The sequence below is a fragment of the Ailuropoda melanoleuca genome, chromosome 3, assembly GCF_002007445.2.
Source record: "Ailuropoda melanoleuca isolate Jingjing chromosome 3, ASM200744v2, whole genome shotgun sequence".
Classification (NCBI taxonomy): domain Eukaryota; kingdom Metazoa; phylum Chordata; class Mammalia; order Carnivora; family Ursidae; genus Ailuropoda; species Ailuropoda melanoleuca.
The window spans coordinates 63,579,888-63,607,744 of NC_048220.1; the positions used below are offsets into that span (position 1 = coordinate 63,579,888).

At 35.0% G+C, this 27,857-nt stretch overlaps 1 protein-coding gene across 1 annotated transcript in view; it reads left to right on the forward strand.

Annotated features, from left to right (window-relative positions):
• Window positions 1-27,857, forward strand: part of ADGRV1 (adhesion G protein-coupled receptor V1) — a 520,697-nt gene that overhangs the window by 35,191 nt on the left and 457,649 nt on the right. The window contains exons 2-11 of the mRNA XM_034655643.1: window positions 2,156-2,340; window positions 4,299-4,448; window positions 5,782-5,877; window positions 8,330-8,434; window positions 10,491-10,604; window positions 12,597-13,162; window positions 13,511-13,781; window positions 14,169-14,498; window positions 21,257-21,433; window positions 23,824-24,047. Of these exons, the coding sequence (XP_034511534.1) occupies window positions 2,156-2,340; window positions 4,299-4,448; window positions 5,782-5,877; window positions 8,330-8,434; window positions 10,491-10,604; window positions 12,597-13,162; window positions 13,511-13,781; window positions 14,169-14,498; window positions 21,257-21,433; window positions 23,824-24,047 (2,218 nt within the window). The remainder of the gene's footprint in view (window positions 1-2,155; window positions 2,341-4,298; window positions 4,449-5,781; window positions 5,878-8,329; window positions 8,435-10,490; window positions 10,605-12,596; window positions 13,163-13,510; window positions 13,782-14,168; window positions 14,499-21,256; window positions 21,434-23,823; window positions 24,048-27,857) is intronic.

The following is a 27,857-nucleotide window of genomic DNA, read 5'->3' on the forward strand; positions in this document are numbered from 1 at the left end:
CAAGGATCAGTTACGTTAGAATCAACAGGGCTGCCTGTTGAATGCAGATTCCTGGGCCTCAACCTAAATTCCCTGGATCAGAAATTTTGAGTGTGTGAGTTAGCATTTTTTTTTTTTTTTTANATCCCAGAACGCCGGGATCACGCCCTGAGCCGAAGGCAGATGCTTAACCGCTGTGCCACCCAGGCGCCCCTGTGAGTTAGCATTTTTAACGAGCATTTGAGTTGATTCTAATGCAGAATGAATTTTGAGAACTTATTTCCCCAGCCATTCATGATTCCCCTTTGTCATGCTATAATTCACTTTCACTCTTTCTCACTTAGAACTTCAGGTGTCTTCTTATTTCTCTCAGCTCAAAGTTCAGTCATATCTCCTGATCAAGGAATCTTTTCTTTCAAAATCACAATAGACCAAAGTTGATCTTTTTCTTACACATCCACAGCCAAGCTCACTGCCTCCTCACCCCTCCATTCTGTATTCTCTTTCTCATTCCTAGTTCATTTCTTTCCCACTATTTGTCATAAGTGAGGTGTGAAATCATTCTGGCTTTAGAATTCCACAGAAGATCTTCACTTGTCTTTGGTGGCCCCAGAGCTGCTCTTAATCTCCTGCCTCACCCAGGCTTTGCCTTTTTCCTTCCCTTTCTCTCATTTTTTAAAAATTAACTTTCTTTTGGTTAAAGATTCTGCCTTAGAAGTCAGGGAAGAGTGAGCTGTTTTATTTCTTCTCCCAAGTGCCTTATCCCCATGGCAGGTGAAAATTGTTAGAAGGCACAGGTGTACAGAATGCCTTAGTCCTCCAGAATCTTTGTCCCTGTTGGCCTGTGTCTTTTTCCTGGACTCCGTCTGACCTCTGCATCCCTGTCTGTGGATTTTGCAGCCATAAATATGTGAGACATCGTTAAGCAATCTCAGATTGCATTGTTTGCATATACTTGACTGAGAAAATTACATTTAAACTAAAATATATCAAGAACTTGTGTGTTTGGTGGTTTCTATATACAAAGCCATGTGTAGCCATGTGGAAATACCACATATGTGAAAGTTTTATTACTTCTTGACCAAGGTAAAGATTAATAGGAAACATTTTGGCTCATAGAGTGCATAATGCAACTCTCCTTTAAAACACATGAACTTGTTATGTTCGTGTGACTGATCACATAATCCATTGGAATCTTAATGATCCGTGAGATCAATTGTTCACATTTTTAGAGGTACATCTACATTACAAAAAAACAGTGCTTTCAAGAGGCCACTGCACTGTTGTGCTTTTGAAAACGCTTGAATCACACAGTGCTGAAAGCAGGAACACTATTGATGATTCATAAACACACACATTCTAGTAAGAAAAAAGCAATAGAACTTATAGAAAAGAAGGAAATACACACTTTGTCAAATGTTTGTCTAGTTGCTTATTTTTATAGCAACATAGACATTTTCTAAATGATATTACTATTTTAGCTAGTAAAATAGAAATTTAAGTATTGAAAATTTATATTGAAAGCATTAGCATTTCTTGCAACAACTAAAAAATTAAAAAGCATTAGCATTTCCTTGCAATAACTAAAACATTTTTTAAAAAACATTCTTAAATAAGACAAATTTTAGGAAAAGGTAGACACAACCAATAAATCAATTTATAATAAAGTTTTAGCTTCAACTGCTTTTATTTACCACTTCTAAGAGTTCTCTCATATTTGTGTGATCAACAAATAAAAAGACGAAGATGCCCCATTAAGATTATTGATCCATTTGATAATTTTTTAGTTTTAATGGGGGGGGAATATAGGCTTTAATTCCATTTCCAAGGTACTGTTTATGTTTTTCTTAGTATAAATTTTAGGGTCAAAAAATTTTAAAACCCTAATTTAGTAAATAAGTTTAAGGCTGCTAATAACTCTTATCTTAATATATAAGTTAAAGAACAAAGAGTAGTTATGAATTGTAAAACAGAACCACGGAAGAGATTATGACTTTTAACTTGTTTCTTTAATCATGTGTTTAAGTTGGATGCTTAATATTTGATATATTTATGTCTCAGTTGCTTACTGTCTAGCTCTTCACTCTGTGTTCATTTCTGTAGGCAACACAGTCTAATGAAAATATATTAGATATGTTTTGTGAACAAAGTTTTGTTTTTGTTTTTTTTCTTATAGGGATGCCCTCTGCATCTTTACTAGTAAACCTCCTCACGGCTTTATTCATCCCATTTGTGTTTGGAGAAACAGAAATAAGGTTTGCCGGACAAACAAAATTTGTAGTTAATGAAACAAGTACAACAGTTATTCGTCTTGTCATCGAAAGGATAGGCGAGCCGGCAAATGTCACTGCAATTGTATCGGTAAGAAATGATGTAACTGTATTCTTACTGAAATAGCTGATATGAAATTTCTTAGTTTCAGTGACAAGAATTTTTTTTAACTGTTTGAGATTCTGAGTAGTTTCATCATGATAAATGACTTGCCGTTAGACTCTTCCATTCATATTTCCTATAGAGTTTATACAGTGCTCCAAGGTAGCATATGCACTTGACAATAATAGTATCGTAAAGGTATAGACTGATTATTTTAAAATGTTCATATATGTATTTTAAAACAAATAAGAACCAAAGACATCAATAAGTATTTCTAGCTAAATGAAAATTTTACTTTGAGTAATTTGGATTCAAGTTATCTCTGCTCAGATATTTATTTTAGGTGGCTTAGGGAAAATACGTAAGATATTTAAAAGCAGAAAAATGGCAAATTAAAAATGAATTTTGTCAGAGAGCTTGGGAGAAATGAAGTACATTAACTTAAGTAGAAGTTAGGCAGGATTTGTTAAGCTATCAAGCTATCTCGCACACAGTTTAGTTATTGGATGGATTATGTGTGCATATATTTGTGTCTATGTTTAACCAGAAAGTAAGGTCGTATGACCACTAAAGATACTGCTCTATTTGAGACCCAAAGTACTTGAAATTTTTTTTCAAAAACAAGTTTGAAGCAGGAGGTTAAAATACCACATTGTGAAACATTATAAAAAGAAATAAAGAAGGACAACCTACGAAATAAACCTGGTTTTATAATTTTGTGCAATGCTTTGAGTTTTTAATTTATTATGTGAATATATTTACTGAATTCACTTGAACTTGAATATACATTATACTTGGTGATCTTTTATGCGTAATTCCGATTGTATTATAGGGATGTTTTGGGATTGCCCTGTCATTTTCATGGCTTCTCTTGATGGTGGCATCATAATTTCTCAGTCATTTTCCTCCTGTTTTTCATTGAAGTTGCTTCCAATTTTTGCTGCTGTAAATGCTGCTTTGATGAAAATATTTACATATGTACCAATTGTTACATATTTTGGGTTAAGTGATTTTTTGGGTGGGATTACTGTGTTTTTCTATTTGTTTCAGTGGCTCTTGATAGTTAACGCTTTCTAAAAGAATGTGCCACTTTTTATGTTTAGGAGTACAAGTTTTTCAATATCCTTAACAACTTAATTGGATATCTCAAGTATTTAAACTTTATTTTTATAAAAGAAAACTAAAAATTGACTATAATTTTCCTATAGATGTTCTTCATTTTTTATTTGTACTAAATCATAGTTTTTTCCAGTAGATAAGTTGTTCATTTTGAGTTTTTTGGCAAAAGAAATCTCATTTAGCTTTGCACAAAACTTTGCTCCTTTGTAATTTCATAATTACTCCTCCCTTGAAAATCTTATTAGCAATGCTGATGTTACAGAATGAAGTCTTAAAAAGGTAAGGAAAAATTTACGATGACTAATAATTTGGAATGCTAAGGGAATTGGGTCTTTATTGGAGTTGTGGGGGAGAATATAAATAAAACTTCAGTTGAAAGTTTTGGAAAAAGCATTTCTTTGAAACCCATAGGGTAAATAATTGATTTTCTTGATACATTTTGGCAGGCTATTTCCACCTCTTCTTTGGGAGAGTTTTAGCTACAATTTGTTTTCTTGTCAGGTTTGCTGTTAACCACTTCAGATTAATCAAGAGGCAGAGAAAAAATATTCACGTCTTTAATTTCCTATATAATTATAACTTTTCTGTGTAATGATTCCTTTGCTTTCCAAAGCATAAATAAATGTTTTTTGTTTAGAATCATTTTTAATAATGTTTTTGAAGGTGATTTTTCTTAGTTGTTAAATATTGTTTGGTTTTGTACATCCCGTCTATAAACATCAGTGTGAGTTGATGATTCCTGTTTTTTCTGTTGATTGCTCCCGTTAGTGTCAATTTTGCTTGTCCTAACACTGTTATAAGAACTATCTATATTTTGCAATTGATAGCTGTATGGAGATGACACCGGTGACTTTTTTGACACATATGCTGCAGCGTTTATACCTGTTGGAGAAACAAATCGGACAGTGTACATAGCAGTATGTGATGATGACTTACCAGAGCCTGATGAAACTTTTATTTTTCACTTAACATTGCAGGTAAGTCCTTCTTGCCCCTGCCGCCCACCTTAGATTCAGAGAAACCTTACAGTGCTTAAAAATCTGTTTCTCTAGACACAAGCCCATCTTGAGACTGGAAGTGGTTTTCATAGAACTCAGAGCTGACAACCTTTTTGGCAATTCCACGGTCTGGTTATTATTCCTCAGACAGTCTTGTTTAGAAGATTCTCCATAGTTTTTGGATCCATTTAGCTTATTTAGGAATTGCCATGACAGATGCTCAAGAAAACCTGTCTTCCATTTGGCCCTTTTCTCTTTTATCCCTCCCCTGCTACCAGATGCACAAAGAATGACCGAGACTCCTGAGTTCAAAGGAGAGGGATAGAAAAAGCAGGCATGGAAGTGGGAGGTCCCTGTGCTTTAGAATCATTTTTGGACTGCCCCTGGGAAAAATGCTTGAACAGCCTAAGGTTTAATTGTCCTTTATGGCTTGATCTGTTAGGTTGAGGTAATGACTGCTAACACTGTTCTGGTTAATTTTTCCGAGGGGCATTGAGAATTTTTTTTAGAACGATTAGGTCAGTATGAGTAAAATCTTTATGAAAATGATACTTGAAGTAGTCCTGTTTTGCTTTTGAATATTACTTTTTTGCATATTCCTTCATGCTGCTGTTGAATATTAGTAGAAATGTAGAAAACTCTTCCCTTATTGAGTAAAAAGATGTTTTAATATTTTTTTTTTAAAGATTTTATTTATTTATTTGACAGAGACAGAGACAGCCAGCGAGAGAGGGAACATAAGCAGGGGGAGTGGGAGAGGAAGAAGCAGGCTCATAGCAGAGGAGCCTGATGTGGGGCTCGATCCCATAACTCCGAGATCACACCCTGAGCCGAAGGCAGACGCTTAACCGCTGTGCCACCCAGGCGCCCCAAGATGTTTTAATATTTTATCTTTAGTTTGGTTCTGTGATTTATAGAATAAATAATTCTTAAGCTTCAACGCCTTCTATAGTGTAAGAAAAAAACCATATTTGAATAGAATTTCATACTGCTTACTTAATTCCCTTTTACATTAGTAATGACATTAGCATAATTATAATATAGCACTACTAGCCAGTGATTACTTAATATAATGATTTATGTTTTAATAACCAGTGATTAATGGTTTTTTAAACTTTTTAAGCAGTTTTTATTTGGGACTTCTTTACCATGTTGACATAGTTTAAATATATTTTCTTAATCTGCATTAAAACCGTACTTGTATTTTTATTCATATTCTGAACAATTATATAAAGACAGAAACTCTATTAAAGTGATTCTCTGTTCCTCTTATTTTTAATTTTATTAACTTATTCTTGGGCTTTTATTTTAGAAACCTTCAGCAAATGTGAAACTTGGATGGCCAAGGACTGTGACTGTGACAATATTATCAAATGACAATGCATTTGGAATAATTTCATTTAATATGGTATGGTTGCAATTTGATTAATCTTGTAGTTGCTAGATAATGGACATTAAGTTTTTTTTTTTGTTATTTTTCATGATGTTACCTGGTATCATCCTGCCATTTGATATTTAAATAAAATTTAAATTTAGACTGTTCATTTGTTCTGCCTAAGATTTCTTCAGCTTGGGGAGGCCTATTTGTGATCATGGCCATCTCTTGTCCTAATCTCCTGCTTATCATTCCACCTGACTCATTCATTACCTCCTCTGATGGTCTCTAACTTGGATGTTGTCTTAGTCTGTTCCATCTGCTGTAACAGAATTCTGTAGACTGGTGTCTTAAAAACAACAGAAATGTATTTCTCACAGTTCTGGAGGCTGAGAAGTCAAAGATCAAGGTGCTGACAGAGCAGGTGTCTGGCAAGGCCTGCTTCCTGGATGTGTTCTTGTGCTTTCATAGGGCAGGAGGGGCAAAGGAGCTGTCTGGGGTCTCTCTCTGATAAGGGCACTAATCCCATTCATGAGAGCTTTTCCCTTCCGACCTAATCACCTCCGAAAGGCCCCACCTCTAAGGATTTGAACATGACTTTGGGTTGGGGGGGGGAGCGGCACAAACATTCAGTCTGTAGCGCGTGTTGTAGTCCAGTTCCTTTTGCTTGATTTCCTCAGTTGCCACTTAAAGAGAATATTGTTTGTCAGCCTTCTCTGAAAGTTGGGAGATGAGAAAAACTTATTATAGTAAACTCAAAATTGAATAGAATGAAGACATTATAGTTCTTAAAAATTCTGTAGTCAATCCCTACCCTGAAATTTCCCTACTTATTAATATTTCTTAAACATTAAAACTCTTCATCATCCCCATCAGTTTTGCTCAGGAGTTCATTTTTTTTTCCTCCCAGATCACCGAATTCCTGTGTCCCTGGCCAGTCCTATGTTCAGAGAGTTTTATTTTTAGAAACAAATGCATAAGACAGGTTCCCCCCCCCTTGAGAGAAATTGTTTTCAGCTCTTAAAACAAAATTTATCTTGGATACAATTGGATTTTGCCACTAAGTTTTAGACTACAATAACTTTCCTGATACTGAGTCTTTTTGAATCATGTTACTAATTATCATTGCTAAAAGATGATGTGATACTCTCCAGCTTTTTATTTATTTTCTAATTTAGATCGCTGCTACAATTGGTGCACTGTATGTCATTTTCTTACCTTAAATTATCTCCGAAACAAGGCAGGCTATAGATAAATATGATCTTTTAATTGCAGTATCTTTATTAAAAAAGATGTAGATAATGTCAATATAGTAGACACTTTGTGACCTCCATTATATTGTCATTTATAAAATTAATTAATCAGTCATTTCTATTTAAATGATACGGAATTACTAGTTAATTATGAAGCAGGCTCCCTTAATTGCTTAATTTTTTTCCTTACTGTCTTTCTTCTATATTCACTCCCAATTTATCATTCCTAACCTCATACTGACTTGTTTAAAGTTTCCTTCCTTCCTTCCTTCCTTCCTTCCTTCCTTCCTTCCTTCCTTCCTTCCTTCCTTCCTTCCTTCCTTCCTGTGCTACCTCTTAGCCTCTGGGAATGAATTCTGGTCTCTAGCATTGGTCCCAGGTCCCTGACTGTTGTGGTTGCAGTGCTGCCAGGCAGCCCCTGACTGGACACCTGCCCCATGTGGTTAAAATAAAAGTTAATTGTTGAGCTCACAGTAGTTGCTAAATAGGCTGGCTTCGGTTCCTGGCCTGGATAATGATAATGTTGATGTTGAAGATAACACTGATGATGTTTGATGTCCTTGGGACGGGCATTCTGATCCCCGTTTACGGATAGGGACATTGAGGCTTGGGGTCACCAGGAGAGATGGGCACTGCGGCCCTAGCTAGCATGCACCTGGCTGCTTCCCTCTTCCTCCTCTTCTAGGCCTGGTTTCAGGCAGCCAAGCCAGCATGTTTCAGCATTTGAAGCCCTGGTTTCTTTCCCTCAGTGATCATGTCCTGAAAATCATTAGCGATTCTCTGCTTTTCATTGGCAGGCTGGTCAATGAGGAGGACAGTGGGTGGGAGCAAGGCCTGTTGGTGGTGCTCCCAGTGGGTGGTCCCAATGAGCTGCTCTGGGGTGGAGACACAACTTGGTTTTGTGACGTCCTGGGTCCCTGTGAACATTTGAGCTTCTCATCTTTCAACTGGATAACCTTTAAGATCCCTCAGCAGAATAGCTGGTTGATGGTAGAATCAGGACAAGAACTTGCATCTTTGGCCTGACTAGTTTTATGTTCCCTTTACACTATTATTTTTAACCTTTCAAGCATTTTTATTAGCTACAGCTAATTAATCCTAGGATGTACCACATTCTTAGGGTACCATGTGGATTAATTTTTCTCTTTACGTTTAGTATTTCTAAGGTAACAGTTTGCACCACCTCTGCTTCTGGTTGATGAGTGCCTGATTGTCTTTGCTGTTCCCAATAGCCTTTTTCAATCACAGCGAGCGAGCCCAGGGGCAGAAATGAATCTGTACCTCTTACTCTCATCAGAGAAAAAGGAACTTATGGAACGGTTGCTGTGACTTTTGAGGTAAGTTTACTCTGAAATCACTTTAAATGGTAACGCTTCAGAGTTCGTATCAGGTGGCTACAACTTAAAAAATCAAGGTCCTTTGTATAATAAGCATGACCCTTAATAAAAATGAAATAGAAGTAAATACTTTTATTATCTGATAATTTCGTAGTTAATAAAAAATGTTTTTCTTGCTGCTTGCGTGTACTATGGTACCATGAAACACAATGTATCTTTTTATATACAGGGGTGGTAATAATAAACCATAAAATAAAATAATAATAATGTTAATTCTATAAAATTAATCAAACCTTTATGAATAAATTTTAAATATGCCCATGGGTTACTTAGGCTTATGTAAAACTATTTGATATCTGGTCTTCCCCCATTTACATTCCCCATTTAAAAAATGGATGCATTAAGAGCAGTCACGCTCCACCATGGAGGTCCATAGGTGTCTCAGCATCTGACATGAATAAGATAGGCTGTGGGCGAGGCACATTTCTTAGGGTGCTAGTTGTCACCATTCCATTTGATTACTTACCAACCGTATGCACACCAATGTGTCACCATATTGCTATTTTATGAGATACATATTCAAATCTTCAACTAATTTTTGTGTTTTATAATATCTAGAACATGTTCATATGCTGTTTTCAAATATTAGAGCATTAATTTCTACCTTACCAGTTTCTATCTTAATTATTAATAGCAATATCAATAAAATGGATAATTGGATTTATATAACATAATTCTGAAGCATAGAAGAGTTCTTCTTGTGCTCATGGAGACCTACATCATATGATGGTTATGTTAATTGCATAAAAAAATAAAATGGCGTAAGAGAATAATGCATGAAAAACATGGTAACACTAATTAAATATGCAGTGGTCTTGCAAGTTCTACACAGGAAGCCTTAGGGATTTGTTTCATGGACTTATATGTGTTTAGGTAGTATATTTTTGAAAATGTATCTGATAACAAATGCGGAAAAAATTGGGAAAAAAATTGGCTGTGGAAAGGGTAAGGCAAAATTGCAAATTTTGAATGTTACTTTCTCGATGTCTGAAGTTACTTTCTTGAGTCTTGAGACTTTGTTTTGTTGAAATTATTATAGCTAACATTTGCTGATCACTTAATGTTGCCTTTTACTGTTATAAGTGCTTTACACTGATTCTCATTGCATATAAAAACCAACGTCTCCTCCCAGAACTTGGTCTCCGTCGTGCCCTTCTTAATTTCTTCTCCATAATACTTATGATCATCTGAAAAATATACATTTATTTTTTCCTTTCATTAAATGTAAGGTCCTTATGGGTAGGGAGTTTGCTTGTTCACTGCTATACCCTTAGCATGTAAAAGAGATCAGGCACAGGGTACTTAATAAGTACTTTTCAAACGGAATGATCTTATTATGTCTTCACATCTAGCCTGTGAAGTGGATATTATTATGCCTATTTTAAAGATGAGGAAAGTGCTGCTCAGGGTTGTTTATTAATTTTTTAAAAAGATTTTATATATTTATATGTCAGAGAGAGAGCACAAGCATGGAGAGTGGCAGGCAGAGGCAGAGGGAGAAGCAGGCTCCCCACTGAGCAAGGATCCCAATGCAGGACTCAATTCCAGGACCCTGGGATCATGAACTGAGCCAAAGGCATACGGAACCCCAGGCGTCCCTCGGATTTGTTTAACATCTTGCCCAGCGTTATACAGTCAGTGGTGGTATTGCCATTTGATTCTGTTACTTAAGAGAATTTACCAATTTTGAATACCTTCCTCTCAAGAAAATATATAAATATATGTTTTTTCCTCAGGTTTAATATAATGGCTGAGAAAAAAAGAGAAAGCTCTTAGAAACCATGTAGTTTAATGTGATTATAGTCAAGATCTATAACTATCTTATAGGCCTTGACTATTGATTAGGAGGACAGACTTACATACAGTTTTCTGTAATTCTTCCCTCAAAACATTTTTAAGTGAATTGCAGATTTTTCTCAGTTAAAATCACAGTAATACTTTCTTACACTTGTGAAACATTTTGTGTGTATTCATGGCTCTCTGTGTTTCTTTGCAGGTAGAGGGTGGCCCAAATCCACCTGAGGAAGATTTGAGCCCAGTTAAAGGAAATATCACCTTCCCCCCTGGCAGAGCAACAGTAGTTTATAACTTGACAGTACTTGATGATGAGGTGAGAGAATGTTAAATGCTTCAATGGACAGGGACTCTGCCTGTCGCACAGACATGTTGGAGAACATTATGTCAAGCGTTCAATTGTGTTCAGTACTTGAAATTATTCAAGAATATAGTCCTATGTAAGGTTAGTGTATTGTACTAACTAGTTAGTATATACTTTAGCTGTAAAGAGCCATTTTGGAATATATCTGATTAATATTTATCTAATTTATTTCACATAAAATTGTGTATCTAAGAGCTGATGAACCCGAATATAACCGGCAACCACACATAGTACAAAAACTTAAGCATTTTGTAAACCCTGATGATTGATTTTTGTTAGTGATTTCTGTTTTGAGCAGGTATAGTACTCCCTACCCAGCCTAAGTATTTTACTATGAAAGCAAAGAAAATTCTACTGTAATTGATATGCTTTTGTTTGGATGTTTTACATGTTTGCATTCATAGGAAGGCTTTAGTTATTTCTATATTTCACGTTGAAGTTAACAAGGATTGAGATATATGACACAGCCAACTTAACTAAGAAGGGAATGGATTTGAACAAAAATGTGCAAGGGTATTTCTTGTGATCTAAATGAGAGAAAACATAACTTTTAATAAAATAATCTTAATATTGTCAGAAAAAAAGTGAGAAAAAAAATACCTGGGAATTTTTAACCATCCCTTGACCTTGCTACAAAAATATCATGAAATCAAATCACAACAAATCCCAAGAGAAGAAAAACAAATGATTTAGAAAACATTATTAGAAATTGTTTCTCTTGAAAAAATAAAATATTAGGTAGTGTTGATAACTCTAGTTCATCTGGTTCTCTAAGCTAATAAAAGCCTTTTGTTTTTATATCCTTGAAAAGGCTATAATTTGGGACAATGATTAATTATACATTTTAACTAGAAACTTAAAAGATCATCCTCTGAGGATCTAATGTACGGCATTGTGCCTACAGTTAATAATACAGTATTGTATACTTGAAAGTTGCTGAGAGTAGAACATAAGTGTTCAATCACTCACACAAAAAGAATCAACTGTGTGAGGTGATGATTTTGTTAATTCTCTGGATCTCAGCAGTTATTCCAAAATGTATATGTACATCATACCATCACGTATACATTTAAAATATATTACAATTATATTTGTCAATTATTCCTAAGTAAAATTGGGCAATAAAAAGATCATCAATCAAATCATAGCATTTTTTAGATACATAGCCTTACCTTTTATATTGCTGTTGATAGAGGTAAAAAGATTTATTTTTTCCCTTTCATTCATAAAACAGAATTTATTTAAGCAACATAGTGAAGATTATCCCTAGGATTTCTGTGCAGTTGCAAAAAAAAATTTTTTTTTTCACTTTAACAATGTCAGCATTTGTCTGGTAGTGACTCTTATACCTTGTTCTCCAGAGGCATGATGCGTATTTTGGAAATCATATGATTGGTATATGTTTACCTCTCGAATTAGAAATCATTTAGAGAAAAGCAAGAATAATTCACATGTTGGAAACTAACAATTTGCATGTGATGTTTAATGTAGTTTTCCAGATTCTTAGATATTATATATCTATATCTGTTTATATATCTATAAAATATTATTTTTGATATTCTTATATATTATTATTAGATTACTATCATGCTACTTCTGACTCTGCCAATTTGATAAAATTAGTAAAATTTTATGCCCAGTTTTACTGTCAAATCATTAGTGTTATCTAAAGATTGATCAAGGTTGAAAGACATTATACCTATTCTTTAATACCTGTCCATACCATTGCTTTATGAACTTTTACTTCCCTATCTAAAATATATTATGTACTTCGGAAATTATTTTAATATTAAAATATTTATTATTAAACAAGCCTCTCTACTCCCTTCAGTTTAATTTTTTTTTGTTTCTTTGTACTGAAACATAGCAACTTTGTATACTTTGGTTTCTTTGCAGATGTTTTGGCTATTAATATTTTTGCTACTGTTTATATTTATTTGACAGGTACCAGAGAATGATGAAATGTTTTTGATTCATCTGAAAAGTGTAGAAGGAGGAGCTGAGATCAACACCTCTAGGAGCTCAGTTGAGATAATCATTAAGAAAAATGATAGTCCCGTGAGATTCATTCAGAATGTTTATTTGGTCCCAGAGGAAGACCACATACTCCTAATTCCAGTGGTTCGTGGAAAAGATGACAATGGGCATCTGATTGGATCTGATGAATATGAAGTTTCAGTCAGTTATGCTATTATAACTGGGAATTCAACAGCACATGCCCAGCAAAATTTAGACTTCATTGATCTTCATGCAACCCCAACTATTGTTTTTCCACCTTTTATTCATGAATCACATCTAAAATTTCAGATAGTTGATGACACCATTCCAGAGATTGCGGAATCCTTTCATGTTGTATTACTAAAAGATACTTTGCAGGGAGATGCTGTGCTATTAGGCCCTTCTATTGTGCAAATCACCATTAAGCCAAACGACAAACCTTATGGAGTCCTGTCATTCAACAGTATCTTGTTTGAAAGGACAGTTGTAATTGATGAAGATACAACATCAAGGTATGGTTTATCTTAAACCTGTTACTACAATTATTTCAATATATTATTCCGTGTTTTAGTATTTGTGCTGTTGGACATAGTGTCGAACTGTGTCACGTCTTCCACCATGGTTTCACTGTTTTCTTTCTTATTTTTAGAGTGATTTGAATATGTAAGGGAATTCACATTATGATAGGTTCCCAGGACACATCTACATATCTACCCCTTCATATTATAAACAGGCATTCATTCCCTGTGATATGGATTCTGCTTTTACCAAAATCTGATAGCCAGTTTGACATTGAAAAAATCCAGCTAAGGGAAACACAGTATAATATGTGACCATATATATTTCTTTTAAAATTCTAGATTTGAAGAAGTTACAGTGGTTAGAAATGGTGGCACCCACGGGAATATTTCTGTGAACTGGGAACTGACACGGAATAGCAGTGATCCCTCACCAGTAACAGCAGATATCAGACCAAGTTCTGGAGTTCTCTATTTTGCACAAGGGCAGATGTTGGCATCAATTCCTCTTACTATTGTTAAGGATGATCTTCCAGAAGAGGCGGAAGCTTATCTACTTCGGATTCTGCCTCATACAGTACGAGGAGGTGCAGAAGTGAGCGAACCAGCAGAGGTAGCTCAGTTGTTATGCTTTACTTGTGTGAATATGTCCGTGTTACAAAAGAGCCAAAGAATTTGATCACACAAATCACTTTTATGTCTCGTTGGATGCAACAGGAAGAACGCTGCTTTTAGAAATGATGTATGTTTCCGTTGCTCAAGATTGTCTGTTCTGTAAATAAAAAATTTACTCTTCAAAAAAATTCCACAAACAATAAAATAGGAAAGTTGCCAAATGTATTTTTGATTCATCTTTTACTCTGTCACATATAAAAAGTGATCATCTTTAGACATGATATATAAATAAATATTAAAAATCAGACTAGCCTAGAAAATTAGCAGTTTGGTGTTCTCAGATATGAGAATTCTACACTTTAATATTTTATTTCTTTATCTGCAGCTTTTGTTCTACATTCAGGATAGTGATGATGTTTATGGCCTAATAACATTTTTTCCTATGGAAAACCAGAAGATTGAAAGCAGCCCGGGTGAACGATATTTATCCCTGAGTTTCACAAGACTAGGAGGGACTAAAGGAGATGTGAAGATGTTTTATTCTGTCCTTTATATTCCTCCTGGAGCCGTGGACCCTTTACGAGCAAAAGATGGCATCTTAAATATGTCCAGGAGAAATAACCTCATTTTTCCAGAACAAAAAATCCAAGTCACCACAAAATTACCAATAAGAAATGATGCATTCCTTCAAAATGGGGCCCACTTTCTAGTAAAGGTACTGTAATGATTAGAACAATTTCAACTTTGGTTCGACTGTACATGTATTTGTCTGTGAGAGAGTTAACTAACCATTATCTTGTCCACATTGATGGCTTGGATGCTACCATTGGTTACTAAAATTTGTTGAGGGAGTCCAAGAAGAGACTGTGTCTGCTCCTAAGCCATATAAGAATGAATAAAACAAGGGTCCTACTAAAGTTAATATTTAATCAGGTGATAATAAAAGTACACCAACTTGAAATGCAGGTCAGAAAATAATGGAGGACGTAATGGAGTAACACAGATTGTTAGTGGAGGAGGGCAGGGAGGGGGAAGATTGTGAGAGAGAAGGAGAAAGAGATCCAACATTCTTTTGAGCTGATTTGGGAAAACATGACATAGGAATGGGATTTGTAGGGTAAATACTGTTTTTCATGATGGAAACAGCAAGGGGGACATTTCAGAAATAAAAAAACAATATGAGAAAATTGTGTAGATATTTTTAAATAGCATACTTAAAAAAATCTGTTTCTTTGTCTATTAACTATAGATAGAATCTTTGGATTCTCATCTACTTAATAAAAAGAAGTTAGGTCCCCATAACGTATTCTTCCACTTTGTCTTTTTTCTCTCTTAACTTGTATTAACCAAAATGTTATTTTTATTGCCAAAATTTAAAAAAAATCTGCACTCACTTATGATAGTATGGTTATGTTTTCCATGCGTTTCATATTGGTTGATTCTGAAAATTAGAAAGCAATAAAGGATGCTTATCAAATTTTGGTGATGTAAAAAAATTTAGTACAGATTCAAATAGTATGAATGGGTTGATAAAGATTTTATAATCCTGTATTGCCACATACTTTGCTAACCGAAATATATATCGAATGAAATTTCATATTCCATTAATTTTTTTAATCATACACATTTAAATTGGTCTCACATTTTTGCCTAGACTTTGTTTTATGGTTTATTGCTGCTTTCTCTAGTATTTCTAACTGCTCCCTTTCTATATGTGATTCTCACCACGTTATAGCTTCCACTTGTCTTATATATGTTGGATGGTGACTTTAGCCGTACTAACTGCTTTCTATGCTTGCTTCACACCTGCTACTTGAGATAGTTTTTACTGAGCTCCTGAATTTTCCTGATCTCTTGCTTTTTCTTTCTTGGATTGTGTTTGGGTTTTGTTGTAGTAACTCTTCCTCAATTGAATACATGTGCAGAAAAGGAATATGCAAAGTAAACTTCTTGAGTCTTTTGAAGAGCTAAAAACAAAACTTCACACTTACATTGATAGTTCGGCTTGGTAGAAATTTTTAGATTAAAATGATTTTTTCATGGTACCTGGATGGCTCAGTTGGCTAAGCGTCCAACTCTTGATTTCAGCTGAGGTCATGATCTCAGGATCATGAGATCAAGCCCTGTGTTGGGCTCCACACTGGGTGTGGAGCCTGCTTGAGATTCTTTCTCTCCCTTTTCCTCTCCCCCTCCCTCCTCCTCTCTCTCTCTCCACCCCCAAAAATAAAAATAAAAATAAATTTTTTCTTCAGAATTTGGAGGGTATTGTCTTATAGCACAGTTGCTGATGAGAAATTTGAGGGAAAGACATTATTTATGTTTTTAGAACTTGCTTGTTAACCGTGAAAGCTTTTTTAAAAAATCTTCTTGGTGTCCTGAATTCCAGAGGACTGTGTCCCACTTTGCTTAGCGCTTGATGGGGGGTAGGCCCTTTTATTCTGAAGACCCTTGTCTTTTTTTGTTTGTTTTCAGCTGGGCCACTGTTCATGCTTGTACCATTTGTGTATTTCTTGAGGACTTCTGGTCCAGGGGTCTAGTAGATGACCTATTGTGGAGATATATGATTTATCAGTATATGGCGAATGCCTTTTTGTAATAGGTGTACCCAGAGGGAGACCTTTTGCCATTGTTTTCAGAGGTTTTGCCACTGGTGGTGAGATTCTGCTCTTTATCTTTTGTTATTATTGTTATTGGTATTTTGTGTTCCCTCCGAATGGAGAACTTGGATGTGATGCATACTTCTGTCTATGAGGATAACCCATTCTTGGAGGACCCCTGAATTTCTCTTGGAGTGATGGGTAAAGAGACCATGGCCTTGTACACAATGTGTCTGCTTCTCCTGTGGCTTGTGGGATGCTTTTGTGACATGAGTGGCCAGATGGGGCATCTGCATCTGAGAAGTGGAATTGAGCATGTGGGGGAGCCCATGGCCCTGGCCATGCTGAACAAGAAGTTAAAGGGACTAGAATGTTGCTACCAGAACATGTTTGGAGATATATTTAGAAATTTTTTAAAAAGCTATACATTTGGCCTTATAAAAAATAAGTCACAACGTTTTAAGATTGGTCCTAATAATACATGGAAGTGCATAACTAATTTCACCAGTTTGCATTTAGGGTAGCATTTCCCAAACTTAGCAGTTTTCAAGAGTCCCTGGGAGATAATAACTTGTCAAGACGAGTTTCAGAATTTCATGGTGTTTTTGTTTTTATTTTTGGTGTCAGCTCTGTCCTTTGCCTTTTCTGCTGTCAGTGTCCTCCGGATTCAGAGCCCTTTCATTAATATACATTGTTTTAGTTCAGTCTGCTATAAAGAATACCATAGACTAGTGGCTTAAACAACAGACGTTTATTTCTCACAGTGCTGGAGGCTGGGAAGCCTGAGATCAGGTGCCAGCATGGAGAGTGTCTGGTGAGAACCCTCTTCCTGGTTTGCAGACTGATGACTTATTGCTGTGTCCTCACCTAGTGCAGAGAGACAGGAAGTAAGCTCTTTGGCGTCTCTTCATATAAGGGCACTAATCGCATCATGGGGGGTCTACCCTCATGACCCAATTATCTCCCAAATGTCCCATCTCCACATGACATCATGCTGGGGATTAGATTTTCAATACATGAATTGTGGGGGAGCGCAGACATTTAAATTCATAACATGTTTAAGGTTTGTCAGTATTCATTTCTCCCTTCTGTCTCCAGTCTTGCATAGGGCACAAGTGGTATGAGAACCAAATTATTAACCCAAGTGAAGTAAAGCAAAGATTTTACACAGTTGCTTTTGCTTTCATGGAGGCTTGGGCATCCTGGCATTCTTGTAGTCATTGTAATGATGTGAGGTGAGTTTAAGGACTGATGATGCAGTAATGTTGATTTTGAGTTTTGGAGAACCTTCCTGTTCCCACTTTAGCCTTCTGATCTCTTTTCTCATGCTGCCTCAAGACCACTTTTTACTGTGGATACGGACCTGCCTATATCTATGCCAATATTAGTAACCTTTCTATTGAGCTCTAAGTCTTTTGAAAATATCTAGTATCTCTATCCAAGTAGCTGCAGAGAATCTCTTTGTAAACAAAACCTTATTAAAGACCATCGATGGGTCAAATATTATCCGAACTGTTTTCAGCATTGTATATGAACATGACAGAATTTATTCTTGATGCTACTTGAAAAGTAAGGAAAAACTTGAAGAAGTGTGTAATTTGTCTGAATTTTGGTGATGCCAGTTTAGAAATGTGTTTGTACCACTAATTCCAGACTCAATTCTTTGTCTGTATTCAGTTAAAAAACAAAAGGTCTTACAGTGCAGACAGTTAATTTAACAGTTTAGGGGGGGAAAAAGACATTGTTAGTCACTGACACAATTCCTTGAGGTTCAAAACAGCTGTAGGTTCTGGAAGGCTGGTTGAAATTAGAAGGTTGTATAGTTTGTATAGTACATAATGGATGAGCAACTCAAGAATAGGAGGCATCAGATTCTGCATGGAAAGTTGAATGAAACTAAAGAAAGGAGAATCTGAGACATGAGCTCCTCATTCTTCACGAACCCTCTCAGCTAAATACTTTAGTCTGAGATACAACTTTTGGCAGTCTTAGGGTTTGCTAATGTGCTGTCCCAGTTGCAAACCGTCTGAAAGCAAAGAACGACTCTTTATGAATGGGGCAGTTTGATTTAGCAGATGCTTAAGGAACCCAGACAAAAAGGCTTAGAGACTAGGAAATAAGCCATGGAAAATTAGCATTTTCCTTTTGATCAGTTCATTTCATAGCCTCTATATCTTCCTTCTTCGTATTTTTCAAAAATCCTGTATTTAGAATTAATTCTATAGCTTTTTTTGATAAATGTAAGATATAACTTATGTATTTTCCTCCTTTCTCTTTAGAAAGTTTTGATAAATAGTATTATCAGTTTACCTCTTTGTGAATGTTTGGGAATAAGAGTGTTCATTCACAAACATGCTTTCTCACACATGACCAAATATTTTAGAAGTATCTTTGCCTCCAAACAATGTACACCTTATATTTATACACATTTTATATGTACATTTAAATATATATATAAATTAAATATATACATTATATATATACATTAAAATATATATTTTGTTTTTTCTTTGTAATATTTTTAAGATAAGTAGAAATTTACGTGTATATATATTTTCTCTAGAAAAAATGACAGGTATGTGGTTTTTACTCTTTATCTTTACATTGTATTTATTTTATAAAGTAAATGCAGAGGGGCGCCTGGGTGGCACAGCGGTTAAGCGTCTGCCTTCAGCTCAGGGCGTGATCCCGGCGTTATGGGATCGAGCCCCACATCAGGCTCCTCTGCTATGAGCCTGCTTCTTCCTCTCCCACTCCCCCTGCTTGTGTTCCTCTCTCGCTGGCTGTCTCTATCTCTGTTGAATAAATAAATAAAATCTTTAAAGAAAAAAAAAAAGTAAATGCAGAATACTAAAGAATTTCATGTTTTATTTTACTTGACTTGGTCTACATACTATATTTGGCAAAATGTGTCAGTCTAATTTCTTTTTTTTTTCTTTTACTCAAATGACTGTTTACCAAATATGGAGTTTTTCCTATTTTTCTCCTGTATGTGATTTTTAGATTTAACATTTTTTTAAAAAAAATTTATATTATTTATTTTTTAGAGATGGGGGAAAACTGGGATGAGGAGGGGTAGAGGGAGGGAAACAGAGAGAATCTTAAACAGGTTCCATACTCAGCACAGAGCCCAACGCAGGTCCCGATCTCACAACCCTGAGATCGTAACTTGAGCTGAAATCAAGAGTCAGACTCTTAACCAACTGAGCCACCCAGGTGCCCCTCCCGTATGTGATTTCTAAAGCAGAATGCATGACATTTTATTTATTTATTTATTTGTTTGTTTGTTTATTTATTTATTTATTATTTTATTTATTTGAGAGAGAGAGAAAGAGAGAGAGCATGAGAGGGGGGAGAGCGAGAGGGAGAAGCAGACTCCTTGCTGAGCAGGGAGCCCAATGCGGGACTCGATCCAGGGACTTCAGGATCATGCCCTGAGCTAAAGGCAGTCGCTTAACTAACTGAGCCCCCCAGGTGCCCAAAATGTGTGACATTTTAAAAGGGCATTTACTTTTGCCTTTAAAATATATATCGTTTATCATAAAATGTGACGTGTGTGGAATCAGAAATACTCCTGTACATTTGTGGAAAATCAATTTAAATCACAAGTCTCTTCTGGTGGTTACTTATAAGCATTGTTTCCACATCACAAAGCCTAACAGAGGGCTCTAAAGAGTGGGAGATCCATAATGTCTTATTAGGTTCAGATTGCTTTTCAGCTTGAAATCTTTGTTTTTGCAGTTCTGTAATGATTATCTATTCCTATAATGCTCAAGTGAACACTGTATGGATAGATCAGTTGAATTTCGGAAAGTTAGAATATTAAGATGTTGAAGGTTTGTGATATACCAGGATTCCTATGGAGCTCATTTTGTATTGGAGGGATGAGTTGACAGGCATTTCCTGTGTTAGCTGCAGTTTTGGGTCTGTGTCGTGGCCTGGGAAAATGCTGAGAAGAACACAGACTCACAGGGGCTTTGTTGGGAGGTAAAAGTCTGGAATACACAAAATGATGATAAGCAAGCAACATGTGAAATTTATGATAAAGTTCTAAGTTTAGGAAGGGTAGTTGTAGAAGTTCAGAAAGATCAAATAAAAAGGGCTGGAGATAACAGGAAATCTTCATGAAAGAGGGAGATTTAACTGGCCTTTAAGAGTGTACGTTTTGGACTTGTGAGGTGATGAAGGGAGGCCGTTGTAGATGAGAACACTGTGGAAGTTACTCTACTGGTCGTGTTCATAGAGCACGGGCATGTTGCGTGTTATACATATGCTTTAAACGGAGAGACAGGTTACATTTGGAGCTCTGAACGATCCTCTGATAGTGAATTTTCTCTGGCATAGAAAGGGAGTGGGTGATTGATTGGAGGTGTGGGTCGGTGGAAGTGAGGAATGAGACGTGGGCAACTCTCAGTTTGGCTTTAAGGTCAAGGTAGTTGGGTACACGTGATAAGGAGGAAAAGGGGATGGTACTGATGTTAGAAGTGAGGGGACATGGAACAGAGATAGTGATTTCTATTTTGGACATTCTAACTGTAAGGTGTCTGTGTGACATTTATATGATGTCTAGGGGCAGTTGGTTACAAAGATTTGGAATTTAAAGGAGAAATTCAGAGATTATTAGGGAGAGGGCACGACATTATAAGATAAAGGGCTTGGAAAGAACCCTGGGGAATAATAACTGAAGAGAGAGAGAAAACAAACAAACTCAAGAAGCCAGTGCAGGAGGTTGAAATAGGATGGTGACTGAAAGGAGATGAAGTTGCCAAGTTTGTGACCTTTACATATTTACTTTGTTGCCCCATGCTATTAAGGCTTTTTTTTTTAATTTAAAAATTTCTGTTCTTTTAAATTTTTTATTGTTTGTTTATTATAGTTGGAAACTGTGGAATTGGTGAACATAATTCCCCCAATCCCACCTATAAGTCCTAGATTTGGGGAAATCCAAAATATTTCTTTAGTGGTTACTCCAGACATCGCAAATGGAGAAATTGGCTTCATTAGCAATCTTCCAATCGTTTTACATGAACCAGAAGATTCTGCTGCTGAAGTGGTAAGTAGGCTTTTTTTTATTGATGGGACCTAATGAGTCTGAGATAAGGCATAGACAGTTTTCTTTTTTGTAGAGTTAACAGAATTAACGATCTTGAAAAGTTTCACCATTTACAGCAAGTCTTCAATATGTCATTTGATATAAGTAACTGATGAATATGTGGTTTTTCCATCATCTTTTGCCATATATGTTAGAATAAAATTAGAATTAATTGCTCATGGCCAGAATTGGGTATTTTGATGTGGATGCTTTTAGATAGTGCCATGACATTTGCGAGAGTGATAGCCAAACATAATTTTTCTTTTTTTTATTGGCCAAGTCACATGAATTGCAGGTATCCTTGACCTATTCCATTTATTAGTGTTCCTCATGCTTGCCTCAGGCAAGACAAGGGTGGCTGCCTTGGGTTCTGTGCTTGGCAGTGGAAGTGATCCACTTGGATCGCCATTCCAGTTGGCGATGGTAAAGTGGTGGAATGCCAAATCTGAGGAATTTTATATTACATGTATGGGCAAATTTTTGTGGGCACATGCATACACACACACACACACACACACACACACACACAAAAGCACACTCACATATATAGCACCCCTACCTGCTCCCTACCCTGATTGAATTTTCCTTCCATCTATCGAGGGATAGCTCTGACTTTCAGCTTTACCATTACCTGAGGCACGGTCTATCCCTGAAACCTTCTCGAAGACTCTCATAACTTAGATTTGATTTAAAATGGGTTGGGGTTCAGATGAGAAAAGAGGAGAATTGTTTTTGTTATCAAAGTCTCCTGTCAAAATATGGTATCTGCAACTTCCTTTGTTTGTATATTTGATTCTATAAATTGGCAGAGCAGCTCATTTTTCAAGATGGTTCTCATTTTTTGTATTTTTTATTTATACACTGTTTCCCTCTAAAAACTAAAAAACTAAAAACATTTAGAGAGTGGATTGCTTTTATTCATTATCTGCTGTCAATTTACCATTTCATATTTTTCCCTTGAGGAAAATTAGTTTTGAGGGAAAGTTTTGAGCTCTGTGAACCTGCATTCTTTCCCTCTGGGAAACAGAAAGGGTGGAAATTTCCCTCATTTCTCTTTCTCTTTGTCATATCCATAGCCCAGGCCACAGCCACTCCCTCAGGGTGACTTAAGGGCTCACCCTTCTGTTAATTTTTTTGTCTTCCTGAAGTATCTTATTTTGCTCACTGGTCTCCAGCCCTGACCATCCTAGTCAAAGTAGCAGAATGGTTAGTGAGGAAAATATCTTCCATTTTTTCAAGATGGGTTGTGTTAAAAAGCAAAGAACAAAGAAGATACATTTTTAGGGGCTTAAAAAGAATAGCGTATCTACCATTAAGTATTCATTTATATTCTTTATTTGAAAAAACGTTATCATTATCTACAATGATCCTTTTATTTTATGTATTTGAAATGCACTGCACTTAAATAAAACTATCAAATATAATTTGTCAGAATTATTATAATAGCTGCCATTTTCTTAGCTTATACAATGGAGAGGCACTCTAATCCTCTCCACAAACTTGCAAAATAGGGAAGCCCTAACTTCATTTCACTTGAGGAAATTGAGGTCAGAGAGGTTAAGTAACTTGCCCAAGGTCACCCAGAACTATGATTTGAGTATGTCATTTTATTTCTACTGCATTTATTGTATTGGTTAGAAACATTTCTTGTTCTTATTTATATTATTATTTTCTTATTTTTGCCTCCATCATTTTAAGATGAATTTTTTGTAATTTTCTAGTTTTTTTAAAATATATTTTATTTTATTTTTTTAAAGATTTTTTATTTATTTATTTGACAGAGATAGACAGCCAGCGAGAGAGGGAACACAAGCAGGGGGAGTGGGAGAGGAAGAAGCAGGCTCCCAGCGGAGGAGCCCGATGTGGGACTTGATCCCGGAATGCCGGGATCACGCCCTGAGCCGAAGGCAGCCCCCCAACGACTGCGCCACCCAGGCGCCCCTCTAGTTTTAATTACAAAAGTTTATATTGTGATATAACATTAATTCTTTTTTTTTTTTTTTTTGTTGGAGAAGCTCTGATGGAAATTTAGTATTTAGCCAGCATTTTTTACATTTTTCACGATTGTTTGCCTTTTAAGACAAATCACAGGTTAGGGATATTTTTGGGTGGGAGCAGTTTTGCAGATAAATTTGATTAGCAAAAACTAATAAAAATAGTTATATCTAAAATTATTTTTATACTTAAAAAGAAGGAACGTTCAGTTGTATTTTAAGGTCATTTTATAGTTGGTTTCTCTATGCAGAATACATATATTCATATAATAACATGTGCATGCACTAACTGAAAAACTTACATAATTTGTTAGCATGTATTTCAGAAGAAATTGTTCCATTTTTTCTTTTTATAAGGTATACATTCCCTTACATCGTGATGGAACTGATGGCCAGGCTACTGTCTATTGGAGTTTGAAGCCCTCTGGCTTTAATTCAAAAGCGGTGACCCTGGACGATATAGGTCCCTTTAATGGCTCTGTTGTGTTTTTATCTGGGCAAAGTGACACAACAATCAACATTACGGTCAAAGCTGATGACACACCAGAAATGAATGAGACAGTAACACTTTCTCTAGACAGGTAATAACCTGTTTAGGTTATGTTTATTTAGTAACATGTATATGTTATATGTCTGAGTTCTCTGAAATAATATTTTTTCTTGTTTTAACTCTTTCCTCTGTATAAAGTAAAGAGAAAAAACTGAATAGATAACATTTTGCTAAGCTTCTGACTTTTCTGTTTTTTGTTGATGGCTCTGGTTAGACTGTGAATATTAGACATAGTGAATTTTTACCTTGCTGTTCATTATGAGGAAACATTACAGAGAGAATTTGTGGAAAGTATCAGATATAACATAAGCATAGCTAATAAGTTGCTATATCAAAAAAGTAGGCAGCAACAAATCTAAAATGTTAGATTAAACAAACAGCTCTGCCTGCTTCATTTTCAATAGGGGAGAGGATTAGAGCTTTTTTGAGTGAGTAAAAAGAAAACGTTAATCTTCATATAATGAAATTCTCTTTTTAACGTAGAATTTGAACACTAAATAATACATATTTTTCAGAGAATCAAAAATACAAATTTAAGAGGTGTTTTTCAGTAATAATAAGGATTTAACATTTCTCAGTGGATAATTTATATTAGGAAAATATTATAGTCTTTCAAAGAGAGATTTTTTTTCAGTAATTCAGAAAACCTCCAAAAATAAAAAAAAGTTCTGTTTAACTGATGTCAGTTAATTAAAAAAAAATCAAAACCAAGCTTATCTGCTACAATTTCCTATGTTAAAGTTGATACATATTAGAGAAGGTTAGTGTGACTGGAGGGCTTTGCAAAATTCATATTTTATAAACAATAAAAATCACAGATAAATTCAATTGGCATTATATTATACTATATTAATTAGGACTGAAATAGTAATAATTATTTTTTGGAACTCCTGATCCACTCTATAATTACCATTAGGTTTTTCTTTGTAGGTATTTTGTGTAAACACCTTCTATAAACCTGATGAGTAGCTGTTCTTTATTTTTATGTCAAAGAAAAGTACAGAATGTAGGGAACAAGTCTACTAAGTGTCTGCTGTGTATTTTGTTTGTTTTCATAGCTGCATTCTGTTTACTCCTTTTTTTACATAAAAAGTAAAACAAAACAACAACAAAGCACACAAACAAAAAAAAATAAAAAAGCAATGACAAATGTAACAGACACACACTGTCTAAATGACTTACGCTTTTAATAGGTATTTCACATTAAATCTTAAGGAAAGGTATTTCAAATTGTTTTTAAAAATCAGTGAAATGTAATGTAGATGAAAACTGAAAATTATCACTTTTTCACTTATGTACTTTTTTCTTTTAGTTAGGTTTGAGTACTTATTAAATCAATGGGCAGTCTTCAAAAAAAAGAAAAGAAAAGAAAACAAACAGTATTTACAAACCAAATATATAGCAATTCATAGAAACTCTTAGTGGAGTTTCCGCTTTGGCTAAGTATTTAAAGAATGATTTAAATTTCACCTTCAAAAGTTTATAGTGAATATTTTTTATATCCTTTCAAAATAGTCATTTTTTAACTTGGTCATATAAACCTTTAAATTAATTAAATATAATTTTTAAGTGTTTATTTCTCTCTCTCCTATGGGCAAAAACAGTACACAAGGAAGTAAAAATCCTGGGCTAGAGTATTTCAGAAATTACTCTCTTTTCAAATACAGGAAATTCATTCAATTTACATTAAAATGTTTTAATTCAATTAGCAATAGTGTTTACTTATATTATCTCAATTGTGCATGAGTAAGAATGAGCAAATAACATGTGTGTTCTAAGACATATTTAATTAAATAAATGTGAGAATAATATCTATGATTTAAAATGACATATTTTTTCTAAACCTCATCTTGATTTTGCAAATTTTGAATGATAACAAATGTTATTACAATGTTATGATATAATAATGCAACAAAAATAATTAACACTTTCTTGTGGTACATTATACACTTTCTCTAAAGTCAAATTCAAATGCAAATTCTCTATATTTAATACAGATAAAAGTTGCTCTGTAGTTAAAAAGTTGATGATGCTTTCAGTATTATACCAGTTAAAAATATTTTATCGTTTAGTTTTCCCCAAATCAGAAAAAATTTCACTATGCCAGTTTATTTCAGAAAAATTTTCTTATATGTGGTGTATAACCCCATATTTATAAATAGTGTCATTTGACCTTAAAAATGAAGTCCTAGGGTTATGCATGTTGACATGTGTTTTTCAAGGCTGTTTGAAAATGCATTAGATTGGGGATTTGGAAAAGTATTTAGATTTCCTGATATGAAGTTCTGTTTAAGTAATATTTGTCAAAGTTAAAGATAAAATGCTATCTTATGGCTTCTTAATAATATTTCTATGCAAATGATGAAAGGTATATATTTCTTTACTTTTAGAGTTTTTTATTTTTTCAAAGAACAACTGGCTTTAGATCTGAGGATGAAGATTTTTGTTTTTTTAAAAACCTCATTAAAGCTACTAAGTAATTATAAGTCAAGCTGAATGAGATTTGCTCAACTGCTGTGGCTTGCGAGCCTGCACAGTGCTTGGCAAGCCCCAGCGCCTTGGAGCAGGCCTGGAAAAGAATGTCTTCAATGGGTGTTGACATGCTGGCTGCCCATGGGGTCATCTTCCCTAAGTGGGAACTCGCTGAACCTCTTGCTAGCATTTGTCAATAGCAAAGAATCCAGTGTGCGGAATTCCCATAAAGTGAACATTACTAGCTTGTGGGGGAAAAAATGAAAAGCTTTCTTTAGCTTTATTTTTACTCTGTCGTTCAAATTTCTAGCAGTGTTAGTGCGATTTTGGCAAATGGTGTCTCTGTCTCCTTTTCCCCCTCCCACACTTCTTTCTGTGTTGACAGGGTAGAAACTGAAAGGTTTGTCGTGTATTTTGGGTAAGTGTACAAAATAATGCCTTGTTTCTGGTTATTCAACCTTTTGCTTTTCAAGCCGTTGTTTTGGACAAGGCTGTGGTTCTGCACAACCACGGGTCTTGAGACATTTTGCTTGATGCTTGTGCATGCTTTGTGTGTAGTTTCATTTTGTAATGGTAAGGGGAGCGGGTATGAAGTAGGGGGTATATTTACTATGAAAATCACATGACTGCATTAACAACGTAACAAATAACTGTCCCGTTATTTGGGGTATCTCTTCTGTGGACACGAGTACGCTAGGTGTTGGTTGTCAGATTTCCGAAAGCTAGAGAAGGTTGGTAATTCTGATTTTCTATTACATAGGAAGTGAGCTGTCTTTTCTATGTATTAATTATGGCTTCACTGTAATTTTGAGGTCTGATCATGAGTACTTTTTGGTTCAACAGAAAGTGACATTTGGGAAGGTTTAGAACAGATTGCAGGATTGAGAATTCTCAAACAGTAGGCTTAGGCTGGCTTTTAAACCCCCAGAGCCCTGCATCCCAGTCCCTTTGATCATTCTAATTATACACTGAGCATAAAAACCAGAAATATAAAAAAAAAAAATCTTGTTTTAAATATGTTCTTTTGAGAGATGTATAGACATTGCTTAACAAGTCATGCATCTCAGATCCATTCTCTTCCATGTTTTTTTTGTGTATGTTCTGTATTTTCTTTTATAATAACAAAAAATAATGGGGTTAAAATTGAGGTGAATAGAATCATGTGAAAGGTCACAAAATATTTCTAAAATCTAATCATAATTTCATTTATTTTTGATCAGTGTGGCTTGCTTGCTTTAGTCTGTGCAGGTATCCAACTTTTATTTAGTTAGTATAATCTTACATCATGAGATTTTTTAAAAATTCAAGTGCATGTAAAATTAAAATGATTTTATTTAAATGTATTTTCTTTCATTTTCTATGTTACAAA